General features: G+C 37.8%; 4 protein-coding genes across 7 annotated transcripts in view; 3 read left to right on the top strand and 1 right to left on the bottom strand.

Moving 5' to 3' along the window:
* Nucleotides 1-8,783, top strand: part of LOC144653827 (alpha-mannosidase 2C1-like) — a 33,229-nt gene extending 24,446 nt beyond the window's left edge. For 2 of the 3 annotated variants that reach the window (XM_078513931.1, XM_078513933.1), the window contains 2 exons: nt 443-546; nt 6,885-8,783. In XM_078513931.1, the coding sequence (XP_078370057.1) occupies nt 443-546; nt 6,885-6,996 (216 nt within the window). In that variant the 3' untranslated portion in view covers nt 6,997-8,783. The remainder of the gene's footprint in view (nt 1-442; nt 547-6,884) is intronic. The other variant, XM_078513932.1, reaches the window with a different exon arrangement.
* Nucleotides 2,756-4,947, top strand: LOC144653884 (neuropeptide FF receptor 2-like). The gene has a single exon (XM_078514012.1). It carries the CDS (start codon nt 3,044-3,046, stop codon nt 4,175-4,177), a length of 1,134 nt encoding a protein of 377 aa, XP_078370138.1. The 5' UTR covers nt 2,756-3,043; the 3' UTR covers nt 4,178-4,947.
* Nucleotides 8,784-8,907: 124 nt separating the features above from the next.
* On the top strand, nt 8,908-11,436 carry LOC144653891 (prolactin-releasing peptide receptor-like). The gene has a single exon (XM_078514017.1). The coding sequence runs from the start codon at nt 9,887-9,889 to the stop codon at nt 10,892-10,894; it is 1,008 nt and encodes a 335-aa protein (XP_078370143.1). The 5' UTR covers nt 8,908-9,886; the 3' UTR covers nt 10,895-11,436.
* Nucleotides 11,437-16,675: 5,239 nt separating this feature from the next.
* On the bottom strand, nt 16,676-20,496 carry LOC144654934 (prolactin-releasing peptide receptor-like). Of its 2 annotated transcripts, none has more exons than XM_078515170.1 (2): nt 20,444-20,496; nt 16,676-18,230 (listed from the first exon to the last, which is right to left on the bottom strand). In XM_078515170.1, the coding sequence occupies exon 2, from the start codon at nt 18,136-18,138 to the stop codon at nt 16,948-16,950; it is 1,191 nt and encodes a 396-aa protein (XP_078371296.1). In that variant the 5' UTR covers nt 18,139-18,230; nt 20,444-20,496; the 3' UTR covers nt 16,676-16,947. The 2 variants fall into 2 exon arrangements, with proteins under 2 accessions (XP_078371296.1, XP_078371295.1); XM_078515169.1 differs by lacking the exon at nt 20,444-20,496 and adding an exon at nt 19,656-20,231.
* Between the last annotated feature and the right edge of the window lie 1,361 nt (nt 20,497-21,857).

Genomic DNA, 21,857 nt, shown 5'->3' with positions numbered 1-21,857 from the left:
GCCCTTTGTTATTGGCCAGAGTGATTACTTTTGTTTTTGTTTTACGGCTCATTTGAAAACTGCTCTATTACATATGTACTGTAAAGTACTGGTATATGTTTTGTTTTGTGTTTGACTGATAAACAATTAATTTGATAGCAAGTCGCTTGGTTTGCAACAGAATTAATGAATTTTAAGGACTGCACCTAAATTTGGCATTGTCTTGTCGACTGTATTAAACCAACCCTTTCAAGTTTTTAAAAAAAATATTTTAAAAAATCAAAAAAAAAAATCAAAGGCCCTATTTTGAAAACTGAAAGGTTCGCTAGTGTAATCGTCCAGATGAGGGTAGTTCTCAGTAAAAAGAACTGTTGTTGGTGACTGACATTTCGATAACCTGAGCGGAAATTTTAATTTTATTTTAATGTTAGTATTTAAAATAGACTTTTTTTCGTTTCTTAAGGCGGAGTTAATACCATCAGCAGCAGTCGTTCGACTCTATGAAGCGTACGGAGGCCACGCTCGCACCCGGCTCTCGACTAGTCTCCCCGTCAAGAAGGTCAAAAAGTAAGTGATAAGTAAAGTGATTGAAATCGATAACCACATTGACTCATTTCCTCGATTTTGCTGTCTCCGACTATCTTATATCACACTACATTGTAATTATAGTTTTTGCAATGTAAAAATACTTTTGATAGAGGTAAGTTAATATAAAGAAAAAAAAGAAGGCTCAATAACATGGAAAAAATACTGGAGCAAATTGTAAAAAACGACATGCTTTATTCGAATTTTTTACGCGCACAAACTTTTAATATTCGCATTACAGAGCTAAAGGTATAATGATTTCGTTTCGCCCTTTTGCCGGAGGTTAGAACAGATTTTTGACGCCGGCTCATCAAAACCGTTTTACTGTAAATACCTGGCGACAAAATTCTAAAGAAAATGATGTGCAGGGGCCTTTTAATTTGTCTCACGGCTGCCCTTTCGGCACATGAACTTGCGTGTTGGCGCGGCATTTCCGTGAAACAAAGGCCTCGTTTGTACTGTCGCCTTAGCCTAAATTTAGGTGACTTTAGAATTGCCACGACCGAAATTCAAGCTGCTTTTGCCTCTTCGGCGCTTAACCACGCTTTCAAATCTTTTAAAAATACCAAGAATTTATTTTTGAAATACCTTAAAGTTACTATTTGTAATCCGAGGGCCGCTTGTTCAGTAGTTTACTGTTTGCCGTTACCCTCTTTTAAAAAGATGAGTTGATGACTATTGTGAACGGCTATTAATTTTCGCGAGCTGGGCAAAAATCGCTAAATTTTGTGGTCACTAAAATTTTTCTCGGTCAAACTTAATACTCGTTAAATTTAAGTACCCCCCCCCCCCCCACCCACCCTAAAGGGAAATAAAATTGAGCATAGTCGTTTTGAAAATTAAATTCTTTGTTCGTCCAATTTCAAGTGAGTTTGTTCTTTTATTGAACATTTATTTCAATCTTAGCTATATGTTCATTAAAAACTGGTTTACACGCGATATCACTAACTTTGTAAATTTTTCGGAAAATCGCTAATTTAAATAGTCGCTAAATTTTGCTCTGAAAAAATCGCTTAAATAAGTAGCCGCTAAAAATAGTAACCTTAAGGTAGATAATGTTAAAATATTAAAAGTAATTTACCCCTGTATTGTGATATTTACATGTTAACGCAGAATGTGTGCAGCTAGTTAAGAATAATCAACTACGACCAGCCTCGTTTATGCCGACACGAAATTGTGTTGATTGTTAATATCTGTATTTTTCGTTCAGATTATTTTAATTGGTATTTCTAATTTCTTGTTATTTAGTACTGGGAATATTTTTCACGAGTTCTTTTTTTTTTTTTTTTAATTTTCACGATTCAAAACCAGAGATACAAATCTTTCGATTTAAATTCTTAACTCGTTTCGTAGCTCCGTTATTAGTTTATCTCCCAAAACCGTATTTTATTTTAATTGTGGCAATATTTAAATTCAAGGACTCTACAAACATAAAAAACTGTCAATAAGCCGTTGATTGATTGATTGGTTCTTGTTGAGGACAGAACAAAGTGAATCGAATTTTAAAAATTGTTCAGCAGTACTAGTCGCAATAAAATTATTTTTCCGGCTAATCTACAAATTCAAAAAGCTAATGCAAAATTTCACGACGTTTATACTCCAATTTAAATTAATATAATCGAATTGCTGAAACAAATAATAAGTACTTTCGACTCGTAAGAAGCCATAAAGAAAATCGATGATAGATTTTGCTTTTGGATTAAGGGTTTTCTTTGTTCTTCAGGAATAATTTTCCCGTATTGCTTACGTAAGGTAGCAACCACCCCAAAATGCATGCATAAAAACAATCACCTTATTTTTACCACTAGCAAAAATACACCTGCTTAGAAAGAACTTTTGTCGAGTAAATGTATAACTTAAGTCCGTTTTCCTATACCACTATCGATAAATTTTCGTCCGCGACACTTCGTGTGAAATCCAACCACAAAATTCAAACATTTGAGTAATTTATAACAGTATCATCAAAGTGTGTATACGTATGATATATCCCTCTTAGTTTTCTTTCTTTCTTTAGCAGAATATTTCAAAAACTGCTGAACGTACATTAGAGTTTTGTTTTCCCGTAATTGCAGGCACCATGCTGCCTTTTTAGTTTTATTTTGCCTTAACCTTGAGTTGTGTGAAAGAAAACAAGTTGAAATATATGCGTCCATTAGGCACTCGTCGTTAACACCTGTGAACCCTACTGCTTCAAACAATGCTTTTAATTATAAGTCTTGCCAAAGCGTGTCAGATACGTTGTTTTAATTTGTCTTCTCAAGGACAGTTTTTTCTAGGCGTTAAATAATGTATTTCCTCCGCTTCGGATGTCACGCCTTTGCAAGGTTTTTTTCTACGCCTACATAGGACAATTTGCAATATTTTGATCTCAATTATTCGCTTATAAAGCCGCTTGATTGGGGCTCTTGTCTTCACGATACATAACAGTGTCGCTTTAAAGTTCATCGCATTAATTTGACGAGCGAGCATCAGTAAAAACATGAATGAAACAGCGAGGGGAAGAAACCTTTCTGGGATGTGCCGACCAACATCACTTATAAATGCTACGAGCTTTCGCAATATGTCAAATCAGACTTGTTCTTCGGAGCCGACGCGAAACCCACTCGGAGAGGCCTTCATCGGTCACCCATTCGGAGAAGCGTACATTCTGGTGACCACCAGTTTGTTTGGCGCGATTCTTGTTGCAAGCTTAATCGGTAACAGCCTAGTAATCTTCACAATCCTTCGCCGTAAAAGCATGAGAACTTCGTGCAATTACTTCATCATGAACATTGCACTTTCAGACATTGGGGTTGGAGCGATAGCAGCACCGTTGCGTATTCTCGAAATCTTTGCGTCGTGGCCGTTCGGTGACTTCATGTGCCACTTTTTGTGGCCTATCCAAGATGTTTTCGTTTGCGTTTCAGTTCTGACTCATACCACTATAGGCCTGGAGAGATACAGAGCTATTGTCATACCTTTCAGGCCGAAGATATCCTTACGCAAGACCAAAATTATCATCGTTATTTTATGGCTGGGATGCTATTGCGCGAGCGGTATTCCGCAGTCGTTCTTGTTGGAGTTGACCGAAATCATGGGATGGAAATACTGTTTTATCCACTGGCCTTCATTGCTATTTCGTCGTTGTTACATTATTTATCTCGTTATTGTGTTCATATTAGTCCCGTTAGTCGTTCAAACATGGTGCTACATTCAAATCGTCACGGCTGTAAATAGTAGAAAAAGAGAGTTCGGCCAGTCGACGCGCATAGTATCAAGAAACAAAGACGATGGAAAACAGCAAGAGGCAAGAAAGAAACGACTTATACGCATGTTAATAACAAGTTTGGTCGTGTTTCAATTGTGTTATTTACCTCGCGGCGTACTAATGATAACCCTGGAGTTCCAACCTGTTGATGTTATAAATAGCCAAGGTTTTGCCTATGCTGATTTAATTTCATTAGTCTTGTACTATTGCAAGCACATCGTTAACCCAGTGATTTTGTTCGCGATGAGCGCCGATTTCCGAAAGGCTTTTGTGGCCAGTGTGATTAAATGTAAAAGGACAGAGCAAAGTCTCACTAGCTTGCAGCAGATGACTCTTCGAGAATCGCCACAAGAAGCGACAGTTTAGATAACTTTACTACGATTACCGGTGATCAATGCAAGGAAACTCCTTTTTCTATTTCACCGAATTTGTGCAATACAATCCGTTGATAAATGTAAGTCGGTTTGGACGGACAAATTTGGGTTGGTCGTTTTTCTTTGTGACTTACCACCGCAGAACCACACAAAAAGGAAAGAAAATTAATATTGTAAGGCGCGAACGCACATGCAATCCGTGACAAAAATTGTCTATATTTTCCACTTTTCTTCGTTTGAGACATTTTATGATATATTTTACAGTATGCGTTTTCATAAAATAATCAAGTGTCCTTCTTTTACACAAAAAAGGACTACTGTTTGCTAAAGGCAATCAATTGTGATACATTGTTTTACCGAACGTTAATTTAGGATTTTACAAAGTGTTTCTGTACTGCAAAATGCCTCATTGAAGGTTGTTTTCACGACATAAATTACTTTCACTATTTACGTTTTTCACGGTTTGCAAAATATCTCCGCGATAATTAAGAGATACGAACGCGACAATATTATGCGCGTGAAAAATCGATAAAAAATTACACATGTCGACTTTTATTCATTATTAATCATCTTAACGCATTTGTGAACGTTTCTGTGGGTATTAACTGGTGGCTTGGATAAGTGCAATGTACTTTAAATTCGACTTAGTGAATTATTATTGTTTAGTTAAGACAATGATGATTGTTGAAATCAATATCATGGCTGTATTCTCTCTCACTTGAACCTCCCATTAAAAATCTCAACGGTATTTTGAGTTTCATGTTTTTTGCATCCTTCTTCTTTGATTAATACAGTATAATTTAAATCTGTATTTCTCTACTCTGATCGAGTTACTAAATATTATTAATTTTTTATTTTTTTACATTCCTGGCTGGGAAACATAATTTCTATCCAGCTGGCTGGGAACTTCCTGTGCCTCACGCTGGGAAAAAGGAACAGATAATTTTTTCCAGCAACAATGAAAAACACCTGGAAATGCTTTTATATCATTTATTTTCCTTCATTTGGGTGAAATAATGCATTTTACCATAAATTTTCGTTGGGTGCCCCTGTAAATAGACTTGGCCGCTGCCAACCATTATGCCGCCTTGCCATCATTCTCTATTACAGAAATTGCAGATCTATGGACAGATGTCTTCCATCGGATTGCATCGTCGGGTTTTTAATTAACGTGCAGTAGCTCTAGAATTTTAATTTGAAAATACAGTGTATCCCGATTTCTTAAAGCTCCCAATGTAACTCGAACCAAAGTCGTTTCCCTTGGGTTTGTTTCAATTAGTCGAAACCTTCAGCCTTCTCGAAACCCTGATTCCTGAAACGTTTTTTTTTTTTTGTTGCCCTTGGAGGTTCGAAACATCGGATTTACTATTTTTTAAAAAAAGTTTCATTTTTCGTTTGTTGCATGTCAGTTGAATGCCATTATTCCTCTGACTACAACAAAAGAGGCGCGCATCATCACTTTCCTATTTCGTATTACAAAAAAGGTTCACTGCATTTAAGTCAGTTTTCTTTGATATGTACTTCTTTACAAGGCTAATAATTACGTTTCCGCACTGCTTTCCAAAAAAGGCAGTCAGTTTTGGCTTGTATGAATATGATCTCGCGATAAATAATTTGTCATTTTAAAAAATGCGAGAAAGGTTGTCTTGTTTTGTAAAACTTTTAACAGTACAGTAAAAACCCGCGTGTAAGAACCTACTTTTTCAGAGTTTGGCAAAACAGGTTCTTGTATTATTGACAGTTTAGGCTAAGTAGGTTCTTAATCAGGTTCTTAATTTCTACAGAGTAGACATTGTTGTTGATTATCAGAAAATAGTAAAAATCTGGTCTGTTCTTCATTTTGAATATTTATTAATGTACCCGTGTTGCCAAAAGTCCAACAACATATTGTATAACCCCGGTAACATCACCTTTCTGGTTTTTGGTAAAAAATATATATAAATTAAATAGTAAACCCTACATATAAGAACCTGTTGGAATTTGTTGGCTAAACAGGTTCTTGTATTTTGGGGTATTAAAAAAGCAAATTTCTGCCAGAAGGTTCTTAAATCCCTAGGTTCTTACACGCGGGTTTTTACAGCTAGACCGAGCTGAGTAAATAGTGGTGCATCTTGGAAAATTAAATCCTACGTGACGGGCCGACGTTCCTCAAGTTTACCCAAATGCAATCAGTTTTCTCCAATTTTGCCCATCAAAGACAATAACAAAATAGGCGTTTTATTTGGTTTACGTTGTCCCTTGTTCGCATCATCGCTTTCCTCTCCCTTACTAGTATTTCGTATTACATAAAAAGTTCAGTGCTTTCATTGCCTAATAATAACTGCGTTACCCATTCAGCTGTCAAATAAACAGCGCATATTTAGTGCCGGCCAAAACTCTCGCTGCTGCACACAAAAATAATGCTTGACTCAAATGTATAAATATTAGCCTTGTAGTCCGAATATGTCGAATATCTTTTAACTTTCCTGTACATTGCAAACTGATTTCCAGTGACGTTGGTTTTTTTTTTGTTTTTTCCTGTTTGTTTTCTTTTTACTGTCGTGTAAATCTTTGACACAGTGTCGCTCTTATCAGTCAGCGGTAGGGATCCAAGAGGTAATTGCGTGGTGTAACAAACATATTGTGGTTAACACCCTGTCGCTGACCGGTATGAGCGAAGGCTTGGGAAATTGCATTAAAAGGGAGTTTTTCCTTTGCAGGTGCAATCTTCTGGAGATCCCGGATGACGATGAGGTGGTCACGTGCTCTGGTGGTCAAGTGGAACTTAGTTTTCGCCCATTCCAAATAACAACACTGTTGCTTTTCCTTTAATAACAGGTCGGGTTGAGAAAAAGTTAATGAAACCTATCGCTCAGCAGTTAATTAGTCATTGTCAATTAGGCGGCACTTGATAAATGCTGGTGTCGGGAATGGAGATTTTTTCGTCTGAGAATGTGCTTCGTTTATCACGTTTATTTTGGTGATATGTTCAGGGTACTGAAATGACCAAATTGCCGTGTATTGAGAAAATTGATTCTCACATCTTCATGTACTTCTCAGTGAGGATTCCTTAATAGAAATAGAAAAGTTTCGGAAAAACAAACAACAATTTTGATTCATTTAGTTTCAAGTAAATTTACTCTCAGTTGGTCTCATAAAGTGTCACAGTCCTGCGACTGAAATGTGTTTTTGTGCTATATCGCTCGAGGGCCTAAAAGGTCGGGAAAAAACATATTATATTGGAAAGCTTTTTTCTGAATGCGAAAAATTCAATTAACCTTTTGCAAATTAGTTTTAAACATAAGTTATTGTACTTGCATAAAAGCGAAGAGGACAGGATTTTCACATACATGCATTAATATATTAAAAGAGGAATTTTTCTAGTTCAGTCTGACAGAAAGTTTGTTACAAAATGAAAATAAATACGCGAGGTATCAATTCGATATCAATCAAGATTCATAAGTAGAGTACTTCGTTAAAGTAAATGTAAATGAATACTGTTGTGTAGCGTTTCAAAACAATCTTTTTGTTGACCTTTGTTCACTGTAGCAAAGCTGCGAAATAGCTTTGTTCGATTGCGTTTGTTTGAAGGCTCTACAGTTTGCACTATTTCATCTGTTTCCTGCGATATGTTTTTTTTATTTTGGCTAAAAACAAATCTAAGAACAGCTTTAAATTATGGTTTGAAGCGGATGGTCACATATCGATAAAATGGTCCAAATATTTTGAATTTCTGCCGGGCCGACAAAGGGATCAAATTTGCTCGGATATCCTTTCTGTTGGTTATTTGGTTGTGTTTTTAGAGTTGAGAACTGATTAAATGAAGATTTCGTTTCGTAATTAAACACAGGTAGGCTAATAATCGCCAAAAAGCGGCGCCCGCTTCCTTAAAGCCATATCAGCCTCCTGCATAACGTTTTGCCCGCGGTATATACGCAGACAACTCAATAACTTTAATTCCTCTGACCCTCATTTCGTTTTTCGTTTTAGCTCAATAACTGCCAAGTACGTGCCCAAAACTTCATTCTCGAGGCTTCTTCCCTGTGGGCCTGCTTGCCCCAGCATCGCTGGTGATCGCGTCATGTTTTTATTTCATTGGAATATCCCTTTGATATTTTATAGCGTCATTTAGCAAGAATAGGTTCAAACGTTACCGACAATAACAGAAAACTTGCTGTTGGATCGGAGTCTCTGCTATAAAGAAGCAATTATCGAGTTTTGAATTGGGATTAGCCTGTCAACATGTTCCTTCTATCCCTCGAAGCCAATTTGGAATGGCACGATATTTTTTGAAAAAAAAAAATAAATAAATACCGTAAATAAAAATGTCTAACTTGGAACTAGACACAGCTACTTTAGATAAGATCTTATGTCGCAATCGCTGTTTTATGCCCTATCTTTTTTTTCTCCAAGAGATAAAGCAAGACTAAACCATTCAACTAGGCTTTTCAGCACAGTTGGTGTAAAGCACAAATGAGTAAATGAGTCAATGGCCGGTACTCAAGATGTTACTCAAACAGAGAAGAAAAGTAAATGCTAGGTATACAATTCATTCGCAAGATGACAAAGTTATAACAACAACACATTTAAAACAAGAAATAAACTTTTTAATGCCCAGGTCTAAGACTCGTTATTTCTTCTTCTTTTAGTTCTTTTTTAGTTTAAACTTATAAGGACGTTTATCAGTTTTCAACATCCAAGCAAGTCAGCCCCAAAAGAGTTGTGAAATCTGTGCTCAAAGTAGTTTTTAGTCTGCTGGCTTTAACAATTGCCAACATCTTGACCTTAGATAACAGCGGTAGTAAAAAAGCCCTCATCGCCTCCAACAGTGTAAATTAGCCGTCTCATGTCTGCGCGGTTTCATTTTACTTCCTACGAGGAAACGAGGTGGATGACCTTGGGTTCTGAGGTCCAACATTTTGCGCATTCACTAAGTATTATTTCATTTCCTTATGAATGTTTTCCAGGTGTTGTGTAATATACTGTGGAAGTATCCATTTATGGCCATGAACACACCACTGTTATCTGTAGCTGTTGCAAATCTACCGTGAAATTGAAGACTTGTATCATATGCGTCCACGTGTGTTTTGTTACCCGCTACTCTTGACCAAGTGGGGGGAGGGGGGGGGGGGGGGAGGAAGACGATGTAGGATGTTTTACCCCGTTTTATAAGTCATGCATAGATTTGTCGCGCCAAAGAGCAAGGGCTTTGAGCGCTCTTTTTTGAACTAAGGAATAGATTTTGCCTCGGTTTGAAATTGCGGCCTACAAGACCTTTTTATTGGACATACTCGTTTCAAACATTCAAGAGGAAAGGAAAGTCCTTTGAATTTGATTTAAAAAAATGGCTTCACGTACAACAAGAGGGTTTGAGCTTGGAGGTCAGGTCTGAAATATGGGGAAAAAATGTTCAAAGAACCGAGGGGCAGACCCCCGCCAAAAGTACAGAGGAGTCCCCCCGGGTACTCATGACATGTTTGGATCATATTATATGTGGTTCATAATAAAAACAAGTCAACAGAAAGTCATATTGATAAGACAGTCTGCCGAATTGTTTGCTGCTGTGAGGCTCATTAGTCCGACAGGCACCAGCAAACGGCATATCAAGTTTACTTTTGTGAAAGTACACCATCACAAAACGCGCTAATTGTGCCCAGTGGCCATCATTCACTTACAGATTTAACAGGATTGAGACTAAAGAACTTAGCCGGCAGAACTGACGATGGCAGAGGGGCCGACTTCAACCGTCGCTCAGAATTTTTCGAGCTCGCCGGCATCGTTCGCAAAGCCGCCGTCGCCAACGCAACCGATTGGAGGAGACCTCGAAACTTACGAGCAAGCTTACAAGATCAGCCTAACTATTCTTTTTTCAGCCGTGATATTTTTTGGAGTCTTGCTCAACTCCATCATAGTGTTCACAGTGTACCGTTGGCCAGAGATGCGAACTCCTTGCAATCTTTTGATTGTGAACATTGCCGTGGGTGACTTGGCCGTAGCGTCCCTGGCAGCCCCATTGCGAATCATAGAAGTGTTCGTTGGGTGGCCATTTGGAAACTTCTTATGCGAGGTTCTCGTTCCCATGCAAGAGTTGTTCGTTACTGTATCAGTTGTCACGCACACAACAATTGCGCTAGAGAGATTCAGAGCCATCGTGCGCCCGTTAAAGAGACGTTTGTCGCTTCGAAATACCAAGCTCATAATATTCGCGATATGGCCCGCGTGCTATGTGACGTCTTCTCTGCCGCTAGCCCCCATATTGAGGGTACAAAAATACAACGACATGGACAGATGTATGCCAGAGTGGCCGTTCGAACTGTATCGTCCCATTTATCAAGTGTATCTAGTCATTTTGTTCATTGCTATCCCGCTCTTTATACAAACTATGGCTTATTTCAAGATTTTAAAGACGCTACAGACCAGGTTAACGCCAATGTGCGCGCTGCCATTGAACAGAAAATTGACTCGCGCGATACAGTATCGTAAGCGCAAGCGACTTATCAAGACCCTCGCAATCTTGGTTTTTGCATTTCAAGTGTGCTATATTCCTCGTGGAGTGATGATGATGGTCGATGAATATGGCTACGACAAAGTGGACTTAACAAGCTTCTTGTATGCAGATCTAGCGACCTTGATCTTATTTTATTTGAAACATGTTATGAATCCCATCATACTGTTCGCCACAAGCAGAGATTTTCGCCGCTGGAGCTGCCTTCAAATCTTCTGCCATTGATACGAATTCACGACGATCGAACATTTAAAAGGTTCATGACCTGTTCTGTGGATTTTCAGTCTGACAAAGTACAATGAAACATTAAGGGACATCTGTCAAATATGCAATTTTTGTAATTGTTCAAATTTGGACTTAAAACTAGGCTGAAAAAACAACCTGTTCTTTTCAGCAAAAAGCTTTCGACAATCTTTTATACTAAGACATCACGTCTTTAATGAAAAGGCGAAATATTTGAGTGTTTAGGATTATTAAATTCCGACTTTTTCAGTAATTAGGCACTTATTACTATCTAGGTTGACGTTTTGAAAAACGAGAAGCGTGCTAATGGCCGGATACTGATTTCTCTTTTCATTTTCAATTTCCTCTGTTTCCTTTTACTTAAGAATTTTTTTCAGCTGACGTGAAGCTGTGGTCGGAAATTAAAGATTAAATAATGAAAAGAACAAACAACGATCAAACAGCTCTACTGGTTGTAGTTTGGGGTGAAAAAGGTCCTGGTATGATTGCTATCTGAAAAAATAAAAAAGGGATATATTTCAGAAGTACGTTTTACTGATTAAATTACATTCCTTTCAACAGCGACGGTTTTTATTTCATCATGTGGGGCATGGACAATTCACACTAAATATTTTAAGCTGCGTTATCGCAGTCGCCTGTCAAAGTTTTTCATCGTTCTGGTTCTCAGTGAAACTAAATTGTCGTTTTTTGAACAGAAGAAGGAAGGTATTCTATTATTATACAGGAGACTGGAAACTTAATGTTTCCGTTATTAATTGCATCCGAAACGCAAGTTGAATGCTTGAAATACAACGCGTAAACAAAATATTTGTGTTTGACCGAGTTCGTGTTGTTAGCGTAAACTGAAGTGGTTCTTAAAATTAAACTGTTTTCCAAATCCTCTTGAGAAATAAAAGCGTACACTGGAATTTATTTTTCAGTCTTTTTATTTACTGCCATAAAGTCATTTTTTGGACGTCAAATTGAACGGTATCTTTTTCGTGTCCACGTGTTTTCAATCCACAAAACTCTGTGTCTTGATTTCAATATTTCTGCCACAAGAATGACAAATATTTCAACATGTTTACAATATATAGTGGATGCAAAAAGGAAAACTGATCCAATTATAAAAATCCCTAATAAGACGTTAATCCAAGAGCCCCAATTTATGTCATGAGGACTGTATAGGGTTTCCTCAAGATGTCCGGCTAAACCTAGCTCTTGCGCAAGCGACCGCGAAGCGTTTGAAAAAAATAATAAAACGTATACCGAATTTATTTGATAAGCGCCCAACCTCGAATAATCGCCCACCTCGAATATTAAGCGCCTATCCCTGTAGGTAGGAAAAGTTAATAAGCGGCCAGCTTCGAGTAAGCGCCCACGCCCACCCCCCTTCAAAAAATACTGAAGTGCACAAGGGGAGTACTTTGATTATTATTAAAATTGAGATTGAAAATGACTAAGTACTACTAATAAACTTTCCCGAAGACCGAGTTTTCTTAGTATTTTACAGACACTTTCAATGAACAGTTTGTTCATTGAATTTTAAAAAATTCTGTTTGGTACATCTTCACGTTTCATTGTTATTCATTGTTTTGTTATAAAATTAACTTACTACGTGCGAGAAATGGTGAAAATTTAATAAGCGCTCAGCCTCGAATAAGCGCCCGCTCCTCAAGTTCCAAAAATGTAATAAGCACCCAGGGGGCTTTATCGAATAAATATGGTAATATCTTTACCCACCCCCACCCCACTTCGTTGGCGCTCGTTCAGACAGTCCCCGCGGTTTATATTTTGGCTACGCGCTCTCCGCGAACTTTAGAGAAAATAGACACAGACTATATTGACGCTTTTTTTATTGTATTTCCTCTCAACGTGCATCTGTTACGCAGGTCATGCGTAGTCTTAAAATGAATCAACAACAAGTCCCACAAATTGAAGCTTTCGTTATTCGACGGTGCGATTAAACCGTACAGCGGGTAGCTTCGTAGAGCAAGAATATTAGCAATTACACCGGTATCAATCGCAACGGGAATCTCAGTCCCAATTCGTCTGGAGTTTCTCTGTAACTTCCTCGAGTAACTTCTTAACATGAACAGCCTCGCGTCTTAACATGAACAGCCTCGCTATTATTAACGAATTACCGTACCCAAATTCGCAAGTAGCCAATCAGAAGCGCGATCTACTGTCCTGATATCCTACGATATCAAGTCACTGACTTGATATGCCACGATATCATGGTCACTTTAAAGTAGTGTTATTGTACGACGAATTGAAAAGGGGTTAAACAGAATCTCGTAGTTTAAATAAAGCTGTTTACTGGTCATAAAAGGAGAAAAACTTTCTTGCCAAAAACTAAACTTGAGCGCGCACGCCAATTGCGTTTGCCGACAAGTACTGAAACATTCAGACTGAAACAATGGAGTTGGAGTTTTCAAATTTTTCGCAAAATTTTGATTTTGAAAATTTAGAGAATGAAACTCCAAACAAACGTACAATGAATAAAAGTCAGGAGAGTAACTTGATAAAAGTGTTGAAGACCAAAAAAGTATCAGTACAAGCAGGTCATTACAATTGGCACTATGTACCCGGCAATCAAGACTTCACTGAACAGAGCAATACAAATATCACCGGATTTTTGGCTGAATTTGGGTACGGTAAACACCTAATCGTACCAGTTTTGGTACGCTTCGGCGGCATATCAGGCTCGTTTGGTCTCGCCATGGCCAGACCAAACGAGCTTGGCTTTGCGCATTTCTTCAGCTTCGTTTCTATATTGTTTATATTTGTCTATAAATATCGATTTTTTTTTGGAAGACGCGCGGAAACAACTAATAATTTTTCAACTTGCATTCCATTTCTATCCGAGCCATCAGCATCCAAAGACGCGCAGAAACAACTAATAATTTTTCAAGTTGCATTTCATTTCTATCCGAGCCGATCCGCATCCAAAGGTGCTTGTTGACAGTTTCTGTTCTCTAATATAGCAATTTTTAATAAGAAAAATAGACTATATTATTTTTTATATTTCGTCCGACACAAATGTACATTTTGACTGACCAAAAATTCGTAAAAAAGACCATCTCCTCATTCCAACAGCGTCCATATAGTTTGAACCTACAATTGTTTCGCCTTCTATGCATAAACACGTTATCAAGTAGATAAAATGCGCTGTTAAATAAAGTTAATAAAAATCTGCGATATCACAGCGACAAACCGATATGTGGTGCCGGATCTCTTGAAGACCTGGATCAGTAACTTAGTTAAAACGAAAAATATAGACGGCAAACTGATCCTGACGGCTAAAGCGGTCAAAAATAAACAAAGTGGATAAAAAAAAATAAAATATATTGAAAAGACTTTTCCCAAAGTTTTTTCAATATATTTTAGTTGTTTTATCCACTTTGTTTATTTCTGACCGCTTTAGCCGTCAGGATCAGTTTGCCGCCTTTATTTTTCTGTTAAAGTTATCCGCGCTTCCAACAATCGTGCAGGGACCTAGCCGGAAGACCTTTCCTGAATATTCTCTAATGAATTTGGAATTCCCACCCTATAACCAAACCCAGGGGGGTGGTATCCGCCAAAATGGGCACCAGGCCGGTGATTTTATAAAAATACAAATGTCATCGCTGAAAAAGAAAATCAGTTCGTTAAAATAGCAAACGCTCAAAGCAAGGGACCTGTATTATTCTTTCTCTTTTTTTTTATTTCTTTAAACCGCAGCCTTTTGAAATAAAAATGAGTACCACTGCAGTTTTTTCTTCATAAATTGCTCCCGCTTGGAAGCGGTTTTCTTCAAACAGGTAACAAATTGTTTAATTTCCCCTCATCGCGTGCAAATCAAACTAAAACTGTGAAACCGCCACCATTGATAAGTAATTATCTGATAAGTTGGGCTTTATCACGCAGAGAAAATTAATAAAAGATTGGTTATTTTCACAAGAGCTGCCATAAATATGATTTCATATATCATCAGGCTTATTTTTCACATCCCAACAGAACTGCAAAAATATTTAACAGTTTTCAACATCAACGCTTTCTCGCCGCATTTATTTCACTCCATACTTTTCAATTTTATCTGCCCAATGCGTTTTAAAATTCTCAGTTTCATTGTGTTTATTTTGCGTCCAAGTTGCTCTAGCGTGCAAAGCTTACCCTTAACGATTGAACTTTTAAATAGCCTGCGGCTTGCGTTCAGATGAGCAATTTCCTTAGCGATTCGGCGTTTGCAGGCCGAAATTAGACACTGGTCATCAAGCACGCTTACGGAAATTTAAGTCCTTTACTGATCATTCCTCAATTTTATCTTTATAGGTGAAGGCTTTTAATTAAACCAGCCCGGGCAACCTTCTTGTCTGAGAGTGAGATATTAAAGCAAACGTGAAGAACTAGCGTCTCTTGTAAGAGAACGTCTGCGTTTGGCGCCCATCCCCCCCCCCCCCCTCCCGTCCCTTTCTACCTTCCACAAGCGCGAGGGCATGTGTTAGGCAAGCACTTCTATTGTCCTTTGACTTTGTCAGTAAACCCTGTGGGATTTCCTAAAAGTCCGAATCAAAATATAAATCATAAAGAAAAGCAGTAGATGCCAACATATCCGCTTGTAAATAATTCTTGTCTGATTTCATGTTGATTGAACAGATCCGCATCAAAACCCAACAGGGCTCAGATTATCAATGCTAGAAAAAGATTCTATGTTAATCGTTTAATTCTGTTCCTTTTTTGACGGGCGTAAATTTATATTAATTTGTGAGCATATGAACCCTTTTTTTAAATACGATTTGGGCTTTGGAAACGCATAAAACGTTTCTTTTTTATAGGAAATGACAAAAAAATTATCGTAAACAACTGAAAAGGCTTGAAAACATATTATATGTACGAGGTTTTATTAACGGATAGCCGGACCCGTGTAGAGACAGTCCACTGGGGGATATTCTGCTATAAAGATCTTATGTTAATTTTAAAACCAACCATAACGTTAGACATAACAAAGAATTGTCATAATGCTATTAACCTCCAACTAAAAGCTAGAGATCTAATTGTAGGTATGGCCAAGTTGTCTCCGGCCGCGGGAAGTTATGGAACTGAAATTCAAGTAAACTTTGCATTTTTAGCGCAAAGATAGTTCAAACAGGCCAGCCAAGAGATTTTTTTCATGTTATTTTTACCATAAGAACGTTCTTAGGGAAACAAGGTACAAAACAGATTAAAACGTGTATTTTAACACCAGTTACCGAGTGGTACTAAATTAAATGTTTGTTGATTTTTAGATTGGCATATTTTTTTTTTTTTTTTTTTTTTTTTTTTTTGCAGGAACTAATTTTTTACGATTGGCAAAGAATAGCTTTTCTTGCCAAGAATTGATTTTTGTGATTTTCAGGAAGTCTATTTCAATTGCTACATTTTCGTTTTCTTTTATCTGAGTAACAGTCAAAATGTAGGTCAAACACTGTACCATGGGGATGTTAAAATGTTTCAAAATAAGTGCAACGTCTTGTTCTGGAGTGGCTGAGTGTTCTGTCAACAGATTTTGATTAAATTCTGTTCCACTTTAAACATCATGCCCAAGGTATCGCAACCATTTTCGTTTTTGGCTCACCGATATTCCATAAAACCATCAAAGGAAAAGAGGCGTTTTAGTAGGCACCGACATAATTTTTGATGCACATCTAAAGATGATACTGTTGCATGTGTACTGATTTTTGCGGATCATGACATAAACCGCAAAAATTGCTAAAAATAGAACTCGCAGAAATAAAAAACCACGAGTTGTATACTCGCCCCCCAATGAGATGCGCGGTCTCCCACAAACGGGTAACAAACTAATTAATTTAGCCACAACTCACGCAAAGTCAAACTTACACCGAATTATTAACTATTTATTCGCACAAAAAGTTGGATTTTACAAATTAATATTCACAAAAAGCCAATGAAACTTCCTTTTGATGATTTCATTTTGTGCAAATCAAAAAACTATAACTACAGTATTAAATTAGTATCAGTTTCTTTTCTATGTTTTATGCTCGCTATGTTTATTTAATCTGCGACGGAAAAATGTTTTAAACTTGGTGCTCCCATATTTCGACCTCTTTTTCTTCTGGTTCTTCATGCAGGTTTTCTGCCGGCTTTACGTTACACCTTTGAGATTCCGTAACGAGGGCGTTTTCATCTCGTTTAGAACACGTCCCGCAAATTGTCACAATTCCGCTTCTGAAGTCTTCGCTCATTGTAAACAGAATAAAAGGGTTTATAACATGTTTGAGATAATACAGAGCCAATGCTACTAGATCAATGTAGGTAAATGTAAGACCAATTGAAGCAGGATTAGCAAACTCACGATACAGCATCGTTATTCCACGCGGAAGGTGACAGATTTGGAAAGCTACGACCAAAACAAGCAGCATTTTCACGAGTTTTCGTTTACGCCTCACGCGCGCAACGCTTACCACGCACGAAGCACGCGAGTTAGAAGCGGACATTGATGCACTTTCTGAAGGTAAGCTTTTTTCGGTTTGTTCGGCTACCTCTACAAGTATATCACTTTTAGTCCTGAGAGTTCGTATGATACTTCCGTAAGCATAGCTCTGGATTACGAGCTGAACCACAATGAAGACCAAAACCAAGTAGATCTCGTAAATTCTGCGATAAAGATCGGACCATTCTGGAAAGCAGTACAGCTCACCATGGAAGGGTTGCACTTTTAGCGGGATGGCTAATGGCAAACCGGCGAAAACATAGCAAAACAACCAGATCCCCAAGTTGACGTATTTTATCTTCGTCATGGACAACCGCTCCTTGAAAGGGGTGACAGTTGCTCTGTACCGCTCAAATGCGATTGTCGAATGGGTAATCACCGAAACACAAACCATGACATCTTGGAGGGGAAGGATTAACCGGCAAAGCGCGTCTCCAAAGGGCCAGCCGTGCAAATACAGATCAGCGATTCTCAAAGGGGCAGCAATTATGGCGACTCCCAGATCTGCTACAGCGATGTTTGCAATTAAAAGCCCACAAGGATTTCGCAGTCGCTTCCACTTCAGAATTGAGCCTAGCACCGATATGTTGCCGACAAAACCGAAAGCAAAGATAACTGAGAAAAATGCGATGACCATAATTTTGTACGACAGTGGGTCGAACAGTTCTCCTTGGTTCTCCGCCTCATCTTGCTCGCTGCCATTTCGCTGAGGTGTCATGGTTCGATTTGAAGACAAAATATCAGTGCTGGAATTGTTTAAAGTCGAGGATGGCATCTATTATTCAAAGGATGAGCCTGCTTTCTTCAAGTTGGCGGCAACTTCGACTAAATTATTAATTCACGAACTAGGTTTGTTTTCGTAAAATCCTGCAAGAATAAAATAGAATAGAAGACGCATAATTATTGGACTCAATATATTGATTAAGTAATTGATAATACATCTTGAATGTGAATCTGAAGCCATTAAGTGGGATCAGTTTAAAACCCGCCTTTCTTTTCGTGATTTCATATACAGTAATCTTGTCAATTCTCCGGGAACCCTACCGAGTAGGCAGCCGTTTTACATATAACAGAAGGATATATTTTTGCATATATATTTTGGAAACGGCGTACGTTAACCCCAAAATTGAAAACTATAAACTTTATTAATTACACATAATACATATGTGTAATTATAAACTAGCAAACATATAAACTAGCAAACGAAACCCGAACCAAATTAAGGGAAAAAAGTCGTAGATTTTTCAGGCAAGATGAGAGAGATCGCCGTCCATAAAAAACAGGTTAAATTACTTACATATAGAAAGCACCGAACAAAAATTCATAAAGGTAATGGATGAATTTGTTTATATTAAACAACACCACGGAATCGGTTTGCACCCACAAGTGACAGAGATAGATGAGCGAGCGACGGAGTTGTAGATAGATGTTACGAAGGGAGTGGAAAAAAAAACTTCGACCCACATTTTTAAATCTTTCATAACCAAGTTATTAGAAAATAATACTTGTAGATTAAAATTATAGTCATTTAGTATTCAAAACCGCCATGTCCGGCAGCTGCGCTGAGGAAACAACATCAGTATTGTGGACCACAAATGTGCCACTGAAGTATTTATTAACGGCGGTTTGCCATCGATATGATACGTTTTCACTTTGGCATTCTTTACATATCACTTTTCCATTTAAATTTATGTCTGAAAAGTTAAAAAAAGCGCGAAAATATTGCTTTTGTCATGTCTCATTAATGCCGTGTTTTCACGAGAGAGGTTTATTACGGTTATTATTTAACCACGGTTTGGTAACTTAACTTCAGGTATTAGTAACAGACTGAGCTGTTATCACTGGTAAATAACTAAATAAGGCAGGTTTACGCGGGAAATTTGGCTTTTCTGATGACCCGGAAAATACAGCCTGCCGCTCAAAAAAATTACCAGTAACATCGTTTCTTTTGTTAGCAAAGCTCGAAAATCAGAATGATTCGAGCGGGCCGTTCCGAAAAAGTTTTTAGGAACCTTCGACGCTATTATTATTTCCTTGCTTTGCTATAAACGGCAGTGTAATGGGAGAGTTGAATCCATTGTCGTTGCTTTGAAACTCTCATCAGTGTTAATTCAGTTTTGGTATTTCCCGAGACCCGCAGTTTCATTACACTAACATGCGCAATTCGTATCACCGTGAGAAACGTCTACTGATTTACTTGACTTGATATTTGTTTTCTGCGTAGCTGTTTAGCTGCTTCTTCCTATTTAACGGGAGCCTTAAATTTTAACTTTTGCCCTTTTCTCCACATACCTTGATTAGAAGTTGTCTTCTGTTAATTGCGACCATTGATCAGTTCCTCTTTTTTTGTATAAGTGTTTCCGAGGCACAATTCGGCTAAGCTGCCACTGACGATGAAAGGAAAACTAAATATGGGATAGATCTTTTCTTTACACGAACATTATTTTGCCTGTTAAATTGCACCCTACTTTAAAAGGAGAAAATTTTACTGTCAGCTATTCTGCATACATTTCATTTTGGGTTGCTCACTGATAAGAGCTCGTGAACACTTGCCGCCAAGATGTCTCGCGACGCCTTTCGATTTTCCTCGGTTACCTTCGGTTACTGAGGTAAATCATGCCCGATCAGGCGACAAACCTGGTTTGGCTTGGATTAAACGATTGAAATTTCTACTTTTTTTAAAAAAAAATGCCCTCTCGTGAAAACACGCTGCAAGTCGGCTAAAAAATTCAATCCACTTATTTTTCGTTTTTACAAGGACCTGTACCGACGATTGAACCATTAAATTTAATAACATCCGATGTTTGCCATATCTAGCAAGACTGTACAAGATCGAAAAACAAAACCAAGTTTCGATAGTAGAAAGCTCAAGCCAACGTTTAGCTTACAAGATACTGAGGAAGGAAAGCTTCAGAAAATATTTCGCCATGCATATGCTATCAGCAAATTGCTTTCTTGATTAAGGGGCGTAACTATATAGCTATATAGCTAAAAAAAATACATGTTATTGTTTAGCTTTTCTTCTTCTGGATCTAATATTTGTTTTACACTTAGTCAGAAGATTTTAAATATACACCTACCTGAAAGGGAGGATTTTTGGGTTTGCCTTCCTACAGAGCGTAATAAAGTGATCTATCTCCAAACATTAAAGGGTCCATTATAAATTGCATATACCACGCTGTTTTTCGTGCTGCGTCTCAGTGTAAAAAACGTTTGAATTCATCGTCATCCTGATTCATTTCCTCTCAAATTTTCCTATTTCATTAGACCATTAACGTATTGATGTTTAACGTTTTTATTTTTTACGGGAAACCGCCAGGAAATGACGAAAGGGCGGCATTTAAACAGGAGAACCATAACAAATGCACAATGTTTGTCTAATTTATTATTCTTTGGTGGAGCTTCAAGTGTAAATAGGCCAGAGGGTAGTGCACCCTGAAGCTATGAAAGTACGTGCTGTCACAAAGAGTACTGTTTCTGAGCCTTTTTTGGTCTGAAAAAAGGTATAGATTTTGACCATTTGGTATAAACAAGGCATGGTTTGTACTTTCAGGTCAGCAATTAGGTATAATTCTTAGCGGACACTTTTTAAAATCAATGTCATTGTTCATCACTTGAGAAGTGCGATTAAATAAACAATGGGAATTTGAAGCCCCTCTTAAGTGTTTGCACTAACCGGAACAGTTCCTGGTTAGGCTTGAAACAAAGTATATCGTATCCTTGGTCAAATCTGAATTAGGGTCGGAAAAATCGTTTATTTTGGTCTGAAATAAGGTAAGGGTTTTAGGAAACGTGTCAGAGAGAACCATCCAAATTTTCGGAGAGTAACCCCCTTCCCCCCCCCCCCCCCCGGAAATTCACACCAGGTGAACCCGTGAATATAGTAATTAACTGATGTTGACCTCCGTTCCCACACGTACGATTAACGTGTTCTGTTTATTAAACGCTTGCGTATAACTAAGAACAACGCCGGGCCCCGAATAAACGCCGGGTCTCCAAGCTGTATTTGAAAATAAACCCCTTAAACAATTATTAAAGGTTTAACATGCTTTAAAAACAACGTCTATTTATATTGCTGTCGCAAATAATAAATAAAAATCATTTCTAAGAAACAAAGGGCTTGAACAAACTCCTGGAATCAAATCCTGAAACGCCGGCTCTATCGGGCCAAGATTAAAATAAACGCCGGAGGTGTTTAAGCAAGAAAATACGGTACCCTTCAAAGATAAATACACTTAGGTTTTGGTGAATATTTCATTAACTTGAGAATTGCAGTCATATGCAAGGGTGTCATCTAAAGCCCACACTATTCATAACGAAACAAATGCGGTCTTTATTTCTTCCCGACGTTCAGAAACAGATTCGGTTTATTGTCTTTTTCGAGCCAAAATCCCACACTAATTGCTCGAAGGAAAATTGTAAAAGAGGATTAATTAACTTCGGTGTTGTGGTCAACCGCAATTTGAAGATAAATCGTTGTGAATGATTACGATG

This window comes from Oculina patagonica, chromosome 5, assembly GCF_052425735.1.
Source record: "Oculina patagonica isolate OP01 chromosome 5, crgOcupat, whole genome shotgun sequence".
Classification (NCBI taxonomy): Eukaryota; Metazoa; Cnidaria; class Anthozoa; order Scleractinia; family Oculinidae; genus Oculina; species Oculina patagonica.
Note: the sequence above shows the minus strand (reverse complement) of the source record. Positions and strands in the feature narration are given on the sequence as shown.